Below are 10974 nucleotides of genomic sequence, written 5' to 3'. Positions count from 1 at the left end.
TGGTGAAGCATGACAGGTTGAGGGGGCTGGGTGATGGTGGGGAGGCTGGGCTAGCACCTGCAGACAGACAGATGACAGGCTGCTCTGCCCTGGGAAGCCCTTCTCTTTCAGAGAGCAGGAGAGCAGGGTTAGGGGGAGCTAAGAGGTGAGGTGGGGTTTGGGGAGAGTGCAATGAGGGAAAAAGGGGGAGGGGAGCTCTGTCTCCTTGTCAGCATTCTTCTCCCTTAAGCGACAGCTTCTAATTCCGGCTGTTTGTGCCTCTCCTCTGCTTTGTGCTAAAGTCTCAGCTTTTTTCAGCTCTGCTATTTCTTCTTGGTTCAGAATGTACCCACAGAGAAGACAGAGAAGGCAGAGCAGCCGGCTTGATGTTATAGCCTTGGCCTTTCTGGATGGAAGCACTGCCAGAGGAAGGGAGGATTGGGCTCCTCTAACCAAAGAGAGTTCCCTCAGTCAGACCTTAGAGTGAGATCTTAGGATTTTCTTCTTCTCTAGGGTTTTGCTTTCATATATACTCAGGTAATGGGGGACATAAGGTTAAGTGGTCTTCATGGAGAAGAAAGGAGGGATAAGTACCAGGGGCTCAGTAACAGGCATGGTGTTTTGAAGTCAATGGACTTCAATCCAAGCTTCTCTAGCATTTATGATGTGGAGAAATTGATCTTCATCCTCTGGGTTCTGGTTTCTTCATCTGAAAAATGGGGAGAGACAACTCAGCTTGATAAAATGACTTGTCTAAGATCTCTTCCTCCTCTAAATCTTATACAGCTATGACAAAGTAGGCCAGAACTATCACTGGACCTGAAGTATCTCTTACTATGTATGTATGATGTTAAGCAACTCACTGGGTCTCAGTTTCTCCATATGTAAAATGAAAAGACTGGGCTAAATGACCTTCATGTTTTAAATCTATAGGCTATCAAGCAGAGGAAACCAAAACTAATCATGGAACTTAGGGCCAGCCTATTGGATGCATTCTTTTTCTCTCTTCTTTGACCTCCACACTGGAAATCAAATACATATTTCCTACAGTACTAACCAGATATGCTTCTTCCCTTACTATCTTTATGACTTTGGGGAGTTCTTTATGTCTCAGTTTCTTGGTCCCATTGCTCAGACTCAAGAAACATAGGATTATTTTACAAAGGTGGGGGAAGGGAATGAGTCACAAAGAAGAGAAAAGACAGATGGGTAGTCAGGAACTGGACCCAGAAACTGTAGTCTCCTCCTTGGGTGTAGATGAGAAAGAAGTGAAGAATGAACTCATTTCCTGTCAGAGCTTATTGTAGAGATCCCTCAGAGACACATACTTAGAATTTGCCAACAAAGCTAATCCCAGAAACATTGCTAGAAAATATACGGTGACTAAGGAAACCTCTGGTGTATATAGGCACTCCTCTTCTCCTACCAGGCTAAGCCAGCCCCATACAATAGGGGCTGGATACCATTCCTAGAAGTGATGATGGAGGTAAGAGGCTTTGAGTATTATGGGACATTATAATCTGAAGACTAATGTATTATCAAATCATAGACTCCCAGAGTTGGAAAGGAAAGATTTCACCTAGGCCAGCCCATACTAAGTTCTTTTTTTTTTCTTTAAGAAAGATTTTATATATTTCGAGTTTTACAATTTTTCCCCTAACCTTGCTTACCCCCCCCACCCCCAAAGAAGGCAATGTTAGTCTTTACATTGTTTCCATGGTATACATTGATCTAAGTTGAATGTGATGAGAGAGAAATCATATCCTTAAGGAAGAAAAATAAGGTATAAGAGAGAGAAAAATTACATAATAAGATAATGGGTTTCCCCACCCCCAAATTAAAGGTAATAGTCTTTGGTCTTTGTTCAAATTCCACAATTCTTTCTCTGGATACAGATGGTATTCTTCATCGAAGATAGCCCAAAACTGTCCCTGATTGTTGCACTGAAATGAGCAAGTCCATCAAGATTGATCATCACCCCCATCATACTAAGTTCTAAAGGCTAGTAGGGGTGGGAAGAAGTTGAGTTGGCATAGCCCAGATCAAACTGGGGGGGGGGGGGAATAGAGAAAAATGAATTCTGCACACTAGTGCATAATTTCTCAAAAGCCTAAAGCAACTCCCCTATTTTCTTCCTGAATAAAATACAAATATCTTAGTCTGGCATAGGAAGCACTTCAAATCTGGCTTCAGTCTACTTTTCTGGAATCATCTCTCACTATTCTCTTTTACAGATTTCAGCCAAAACTGGAACTGTCACATTTTCATGCTGCCCTTTCTTATCTCTCTGATTCTTCATCTGCTTTTCCCTACCCCACCACTCATCTCTAGGTGAACTCTCTTCTTTCCTTGGGATCATAGATTAGAGCTGAAAAGGACCTCAGAGGCCTTCATTTTACAAATAAGGAAATTGAGGCCTAGGGCAGATTAAGTGACTCATCCAAGGTTTCAGAGGTGGATTTAGAGATGGAGCCTTGAAAGTACAACATTGGGGTGGCTAGGTCTTGCAGTGGATAAAGCACTGGCCCTAGAGTCAGGGGTGCCTGGGTTCAAATCCGGTCTCAGACACTTAATAATTACCTAGCTGTGTGGCCTAGGGCAAGCCACTTAACGCCATTTGCCTTGCAAAAACCTTAAAAAAAGAGAGAGAGAAAATACAACATAGGTTCCAATTCCACATTTGATATCCTCTTTTAAAATGTATTTTTAAAAAATTTTTTATGGCAATGGGTCAGTGCTGTATCCATTCTAGTAGCGCCAGATATTCTCTTTTTTGTTTGTTTGTTTGTTTGTTTAGGTTTTTGCAAGGCAAATGGCATTAAGTGGCTTGCCCAAGGCCACACAGCTAGGTAATTATTAAGTATCTGAGGCCGAATTTGAACTCAGGTCCTCCTGACTCCAGGGCCAGTGCTTTATCTACTTCGCCACCTAGCCGCCCCATATTCTCTTTTTGAATGATTTCCTTTCCCAAATTTCTTGTAGTATTTTGGCACACAGGAGGATCTGAGTTCAAATGCTACCACGGAATCTTACTGGTTGTGTGACCTTGGGCAAGTCACTTAACTCTGATTGCTTCACATCCAGGGCTATCTCTGGTCATTCTGATTTATCACAGCACTCTCCTCACTCAAATCCAATTCATGTTCATGTCATAGCATCACCTCCCTGATGTCATGGTCTTTTTCAAGAATGAAAGACAAGGGGCGGCTAGGTGGCACAGTTACCTAGCTGTGTGGCCTTGGGCAAGCCACTTAATCCCATTTGCCTTGCAAAAAACTAAAACCAAAACAAACAAACAAACAAAAAAGAATGAAGGACAAGCATCAATATTTTGTTCCTCTCTGCACTTGCCATTTAAATTATATGATGGTCATTTAACATGATATATATATGGGTTTGGGAGGAGGAATTATATCTTTTTATTCTTATTTTCTCCCTCCCTCTATCCCCTCCCCTCTCATTGAGAAGGCAAGAAATATGGTATTATTACACATATGAATTCATGCAAGTCATATTTCAACATTAGCCTATAACGTACGATATACATTTTATCACTCCAACTAAATGTACAAGAATTATTTCTGACTTTCTCTTTGTATCCTGGGCATAGTATTCTGTTAAGAATAAGAGCTTCATAAATGTTTATCAAATTGAATTGAATCAGATGAATGTGAATGCATGTGGGTATTTTACCTTCTGACAAAATAGAAGGGTTAGGGAACATTCTTTTATATCTTGAAAGACTTCCAAATTGTTGGTGGTTGAAGAACTGAAATTCTATGTGAAAAATGGGAAACTTAGAAACATAATATCCCTTGAGCTCCCATTTCATTACATTCCTAAACCCTAATCATGTTATAAACAGAAGCTTCTATCACTCAAAGCATTTCTTCATCCTTAAAATGTTTATGGTGTCAAGGGACCCTTCAATCCTCCCTTAACTCCCTGACCTGTCAGCCACAGACCAGTTGATCTTATTATGGGCCTCCTAAAATGCCCAGTGGCAGCTTGATGGTTCTGTAGTTAGAGTGCTGGGCCTGAAGTAAGGAAGACTGGAGTTCAAATCCACCCTCAAGACACTAGCTATGACCTGGGCAAGTCACTTAACCTCCACTTGCCTTACTCCACTGGAGAAGGAAATGGCAAAGCACTCCTGTATCACAACTTACTCCCCACCCCCCCCACCCCCCGCCCCAGTATAGTCCTCAGATCATGAAGAGTCAGATATAACTGAATAGCAAGAACAAGATGCCTTGGTTTTTATGATTTTCTCTCAGTTTATTCAATTAGCATGAAAATTATAAAAGGATCATAATTCAAGAGGTGAAAAGGACCAGAGAGGCCATCTAGGGCAATCCTTTCATTTACAGATGAGGAAACTGAGGCCAATGAGGTTGTGACTTATCCAATGTTACAGTTGTTGGAGGTAGTGTTTGAACCCCAGTCTTCTGATTTCTGAGTCAATGTTCTTTCCATTGAACTACCTATATTTCCCCCCTACCCTTTAAGGACCTACACATTTCAGATTTCAATGTCTTTTAGACTTTCCCCACCTCTGGTGCTCAACAGTATTTCTCCTTTTTCTTAGTGCCTATAAACACCTCTTATCTGATCCTCTCATTTGACACTTGGATTGTAGTCATCTTTGTCTCTTTAGATGTCTTATCATTCCATCTAAACTATAAGTTCTTGAGGCAAGTAAAGCTCTGTTCTTTGTCTCATTATATCTCTATGTAGTTATATCCCTTCAAATTGTTGTTCAGTTTTTTCAGTTGTGTCTGACCCTTGCGGGGGTTTTCTTGGCAAAGAGAATGGAGTGGTTTGTCATTTCCTTCTCAAGCTCATTTTACAAATGATAAACCTGAGGCAAACAGGGTGACTTACACAGGCTACTAAGTGTGAGGCCAGTAAGTGCCTAAAATCAGTCAGTCTTGATTCCAGGCTCCTCTTTGCCACCTATTTGCCCATAGTTATCTCCCAGTAGATAGCAGTGGCTCAGAAGTCAGAGTCCCTATCCTTATACTAGTTTGGGAAGCCAATATTTGTTGATTGGACTTGTGTCTTCTACAATGCCAATACATCACTAAGTACTATATAGGGTCTTATTTTATTTCCTTTCTTCCTCACAGCATGTGGAGGTGGGAGGGAGAGATAGCCAGAGACAGAGACAGAGACATAGAGACAGAGAGAGAGAATTTGTGAACTATTATGAATATTATGAACATTGTGCTAAGAGTTGGAAAAATAAATACTATATGCAAACATGGCAGTCCTCCTCGAGGGGATGAACCCGGGTGGTATGGTACAGGTCAAAAGTATCATCAGGGAGGTATCAAGGAGACTCAAAGCTGGCAAAAAGAGGCTAAAGCGGACTTATTAGAGCCAGGAGACTCGTTGACCAGATTACTAGTTACAAATTACAAGTGGAGAGAAGGTAGAAATTATAGACCAAGTAGAGGTTGGCAACCCATTCTTCTAATGGCTGCCAAGCCTTCTAATCTCCTGGAAGGAAACTTGTTTGAGAGTGGGATAACTGGGTTCGACACTTTCCCTTTTTAGTTTTTCCTGGGTGAAGGGGCAAGTGTGCATTGGAAGAAGACTGGGTTCAGAGACTAAGGTGAAAAGGTTGGTGGTCTTTATAGAAGGAAGCAATCCTTCACGTCTCTATTCCAACCTCCATCCCTCTCCTTCCCCCTTTCCTGTCCTCTCGCTAGCCTCTTTCCCAGACCTAGGCTGGGATTAGAGATAGGGAGGAGGATTCAAGGAAGCACTTGATCTTGGAGAAGGGCTGCTTCTCAACACAACGGGGAGAATGACGTGGGGTGGGGAGTGGGGGGGGGGTACAGGATATATTTTTTTTGACCGGGTCACCTGTGGATCCTGCTCTCCTTCATGGCCCTCTTTCAATGAGGTGTGAAAGGCAGGGACTAAAATGCAAGTCTCTGGAAGCTTGTCAGGAAACCTGAGCAGCTAATGCGCGCAGAGAAAGAGGATGCTTCTTTTTTGTCTCCTCTTGCAGCCTGAAGAGAGTCTGTGCGGGGGAAGGTCTGGGGGTGTTCAGGCTGAAGGTGTTGCAGGATGTAGAATTCAGCCTTCAGTGGTGTGTGTGTGTGTGTGTGTGTGTGTGTGTGTGTGTGTGCCAGCGTGTGGCGGGGAGGCTCAGCGTGTGTATCTGTGTTAGTTTACATGGACCACGGAGCCTGGCAGTCTTTGTGCTTGCGGGGATGCGGGTCGACGTCTCGGGCGGAGCGCTCGGCAGGCGCGCAGGGCGCAGCACCCCTCCTTCCTCTGCTCGGCCCCCCTCCAGCAGCCTCGGTGCTCCCGCTTCCTTCAGCTCTGACTGACCTGTCACGGGCCGAGCCGGTCCCAGGGCGATGACCGACGGCCCCTCGGGGGGCTCAGTCGCTGTCCATGGTTCCCAGCGCGGGGCTGTTGGACGGCTCTCCCCTGCCCCCCCCCCAGTCTAGAGGACTGATCTCGCCACTTGGGGGTGTCTGAGCTGCACTCCCCCCCGGGGGGGGGGCGAGGAGTGGGAGGGGTGGGACCCGGGCGCCCCGTAGCGCGGGCGGAGGGGCTGAGGCTGGGATCTGGGATTGGAGCCGCTCCACGCCGGTGGCCCCCCACCAGCGGCACCCGCCCCCCGCCCCCGGCTCCCCAGCCGCCGTCTCAGCCCGGCGGAGAGGGAGGAGGAGTCGATCCTCGGTTCTGCTCCCCCGGCGGGGCGCGGGGCGCCGCTCCGCTGTGCCGAAGCCCTCCCGGGTTCCGGAGGAGACCTCGCCATGGGGAGTCCGACCCCGGGGCAGTAAGAGCCGGGCTCCGGGCGGAGGGGCTTCGCCTGCTCGGGAGTAGCCGCGGCCCCCCACACAGCGGGCGCCCCCCGGGAGCCAGCCCCGCGCCCGGCCGGCGCCGCAGCAGGGAGCGAGGCGGGCAGAGGCGCCGGCGCCCGAGCAGCTGCGAGCGGGCCCCAGGTATGGAGCCGGGAGAGTAGCGGGGGGCGCGGAGCCGCCGTCCGGGGGGCGGCCCGGACCGTCTGCGGCGAGCGGCGCGGGGCAGAGGCGGCCGCGGCTGGAGCCCCGGGAGCCGGAGCAGCCACGAGGGCGGCGCGGGCCGGAGAGCACACGAGGCGGCCGGGACAACGCGGGAAGGCCTCCGGCGTCGCGGGAGCCGGGACCTGCGGCCGGGATCGTCGGGACCTCCGGGCGGCGCGAGGCCCAGGGCCGCGTCGGACACTCGGGGGGACTCGGGGAGGCGGGAGGGGGGGGGGGTTGCCATGCTGAAGCCCAAGGACCTGTGCCCCCGGGCGGGCACCCGCACCTTCCTGGAGGCCATGCAGGCCGGCAAGGTGCACCTGGCGCGCTTCGTGCTGGACGCCCTGGACCGCAGCATCATCGACTGCCGCGCGGAGCAGGGCCGCACGCCGCTGATGGTGGCCGTGGGGCTGCCGGACCCCGCGCTCCGGGCCCGCTTCGTGCGGCTGCTGCTGGAGCAGGGCGCCGCCGTGAACCTGCGCGACGAGCGCGGCCGCACGGCGCTGAGCCTGGCCTGCGAGCGCGGCCACCTGGACGCCGTGCAGCTGCTGGTGCAGTTCAGCGGCGACCCCGAGGCGGCCGACGCGGCCGGCAACAGCCCGGTGATGTGGGCGGCCGCCTGCGGCCACGGCGCCGTGCTCGAGTTCCTGGTGCGCTCCTTCCGCCGCCTGGGCCTGCGCCTCGACCGCACCAACCGCGCCGGCCTCACGGCCCTGCAGCTGGCGGCGGCCCGCGGCCACGGGCCCTGCGTGCAGGCGCTCACGGGGCCCTGGGGCCGCGCCGCGGCCGCCGCGGCCGCCCGCGCCCGGGGCTCCGCCTCCGACAGCCCCCCGGGCCGGCCCGGCGCCCAGCCCAGCCCCGAGCGGCGGCGGCCCAGCCCCCGGCGCCTGCCGCGGCCCCTCCTGGCGCGCTTCGCGCGGGCGGCCGGCGGCCACGGCGGCGAGGCGGGCGGCGGGGGCAAGGGCTCGGGCCGCCAGAGAGCGCCGGGCGGCGAGCGGCCCGAGTTCGGCCGCAGCATGAGCCTGGCGCTGGGCTCGGTGACGGAGGAGGAGGCGGCGCGCGTCCGGGCCGCGGCGCAGCTGCCCCGGGCCGCCTCCCCCCGGGCCTCGGGCGCCGGGCGCTGGCGCTCGCAGGAGCTGCTGGAGGGCCGGGCCCCGGCCCCGGCCCCGGCCCCGGCCCCCGGCGGGCTCGCCCCGCACCCCGAGGGCGGCCCCGGCAGAGGCCGCCTGGTCCTGCGCCGCCGCTCCACCGCGCCGGACATCCCCAGCCTGGTGGGGGAGGCGCCGGGCTCGGACGGCGGCCCGGGGCCGGAGCCCGACTCGCCGCCCGAGCGGCGGGGCCCTCGGCAGGGGGGCAGCGAGGCGGACGCGGTGGTCCTGCAGGCCCAGCGGTGAAGACTCCACGGCGCCTCCCCGAGCCCCCACCCCCACCCCCACCCCAAACCCTCCCGTGCCGGATCCCCGAGACAGCCCCGGCGCCCCCCCACCCCCGCAGGGGGGGGTCTCTGCCGGGTCTGCTGCCCCCCCGCCCCCCCCCCCCGAGGAGCCAGAGCAGCCCTGGCCCCCCGGCAGTCCTTCGGAGGGGCTTCCACCGTTCTCTCCCCCCCCCGGCCTTCCTTCCACCCCGGCCCCACTCCTCGCCCTCCTTTTCATTTCGTCTAGATTTCCCGCGTCTTTCCAGGGGGCCAGCGCTTCCCTTCCCTTCCCTTCTCCTTGCTCTGAAAACCAAGGAGAAGGAAAACTGGCAGACTCGGGCAGGGCCCACGGCCCACGGGAGTCTGAACGTGGAGCAGCCTTGAGGGGCTGAGCCTGTAGGGGAGACCTAGAATCCTAGACGGTTAAATCGGAAAAACATCTTGGACAGCATCTGCCCCATCTGCTCATCTGCCCCCTCGAGGAGAACACCGGGACCCAGAGAGAACCCTCTCCCGAGGTCATGCAGGGGAGTGACGGAGCCAGAATTCAACCAGAAAGCTCTTCATTCCGTAATCCATGGCCATTTCCCACCACACTTTGCTGCTTCCCTAAGCTTTAACGTTTATTCCTGCACACGGTAGAAAGGTCAGTCTGTTCTACGCTGCAGCCATAGTGTTTTGACGGAGGGGAGAATGCTTTCTCAGAATTCTGGCAGTCATATACATGCCCCAGGTGAACGATTGCGAGCTTGATCCAGGTAGGTCTGTGGCACCGTCCTTTCTCTCCCCGCATCAGTAATGATTAGTGCCCCGTTGCCAGGGCAGGGGAGAACAAAGAGGGGTCCAGAGACCTGAGGAACCTGAATTCTATCACTTATCATGAGTCTTTGGGGGAAGAAAGTCTTTAATAATTATGAAAGAGCGTTTCCCTCCCAAAGGCAGTTCACCTGGAATGAAAAACACCTGCTCAGGAATCTTTGCTATCGTCCCCTGTCTCTTATACCATGAGAGCGCAAGCTTAGAACTGATAGGGACGTTGAGGTCCATCAACTCCAACTCTCTCATTTTACAGCTGAGGAAAATGAGACAGAGACTAAGTGGCTAATTTGGAGGCAGACAGCTAAGAAGTATCAGGAGTGAGTTTCTCAGGTCTCTGTCTTTAAGTCCAGTGCCCCATCTTCTAGGATATGCTGGATGTAGTAGTCCTAGCTTACTTTGCCTCTGCCTAGGGTCTGACTTCTCCAGTCACAGCACCAGAATGTCCTGAGTATCTTTCCAAACCTTTCTCAATCTGTTCTCCCCAAACATCCACATACTAGCTATATTGAACAGCCGTTAGGGGGAAAGAATTAAACCTCTTTCAGTTTCCATTGGGTCTCAACTGAATTTTGGAAGCAATGGAATTCAAAGGTTTATCCCACTTAATGGGTCCTCTGTACTCCCATTTGCCCAAATCTTCCACTTCACTTTTTGCACTTATTTCTAAGATGCTTAAAGGGGAAAGGTTTTCTCAGCACACCCCCCCACCCCTCTACCCCAAACTCCCCCTCTCTCATCATCTGCACAGAAGGTGTTCCCATAGGTTTGTACTTCAGATACGGGGTTGCAAGGCTTTGCTTAATTTTCCCCCTTCACTTTCAAATAACTCCCATTCGGAGGCTTTGTATATCAGCAGAAAGCAGCAGGCTTGATTTGAGGTTTAAGAACCTTGACAATGTCTCTCTAAATAGAAGCTCCGCGAGGGAGATAATTGACTGAAGTGTTTGTGATGTTAAACTAAGAAGCAGTGAAGCTGGGAGCCCACACTAAACTGCAGGTCCCCTTTTAAATTACATCCAACTCCCGCAAGAGCTGGAAGGAAGCTTCTAAAAAGTCTGCAGCTTCTAGCTGGGCTATAGATGGAGGGCAGAGCGATGACGGAGGCTAGAAAGTTGAACCCCACCAGGGAACCTACTGGTTATGCCTTTCTGACCCCCCACCCACCTCAGCACCACCCCCGTGGGACAGGGTCCAATTTCAACTCCATTATCGACAGATTAGTGAGTCAGAAGCAACTGCCACGAGGTGGTTAAAAGGTTCTTTCTTTCCTTTTTCCTCCTTATTCCCTCTTCCTGTTCTTTCCTCCCAACTCCTCCTCCCTCTTTCCTCTCTCTTCACCGTCTCTTGTAAGCCTGGACTACTGTGCTAGCTTTTATATGCAGGCACTAAGACCCGGTGGAAGCTCCAGGGCTTCGAGAGACTTTACTGAGGAATTTTTGCTACTAGACTGAGGAGAAAGATTTGTGGGTGGGTGGGTGAGGGTGGATGGGGGTGGCAAGGTCTTTTTTGAAGCACAGATTTGGAAATACAACCCCCACCCTAGGGTTGGGATTTTTAGAAGTCTGTGCTCTTGATGGAGAGTGTGAGGATTTTCACCCAGAGTTTCTGGGATAGAAAACTGTTACCGAGGAGAATTACCTGGTAAAGGAAAAGTGATCTTTCATCCTGAACCAATAGAAGGAATGGGACTTCAGAGGTTCTCTTTTGTATTGGTCCCTATGGACTCTTCTGGAA

The 10974-nt window shown here is 52.1% G+C and overlaps 1 protein-coding gene across 1 annotated transcript; it reads left to right on the top strand.

Moving 5' to 3' along the window:
* Positions 1–7249: 7249 nt before the first annotated feature.
* ANKRD63 (ankyrin repeat domain 63) lies at positions 7250–8401 on the top strand. Its single transcript, XM_074232039.1, has one exon. It carries the CDS (start codon positions 7250–7252, stop codon positions 8399–8401), a length of 1152 nt encoding a protein of 383 aa, XP_074088140.1.
* Positions 8402–10974: the final 2573 nt, after the last annotated feature.

This window comes from Macrotis lagotis, chromosome 4, assembly GCF_037893015.1.
Source record: "Macrotis lagotis isolate mMagLag1 chromosome 4, bilby.v1.9.chrom.fasta, whole genome shotgun sequence".
Lineage (NCBI taxonomy): Eukaryota > Metazoa > Chordata > Mammalia > Peramelemorphia > Peramelidae > Macrotis > Macrotis lagotis.
This window is presented reverse-complemented; position numbering and strand designations above follow the sequence as displayed.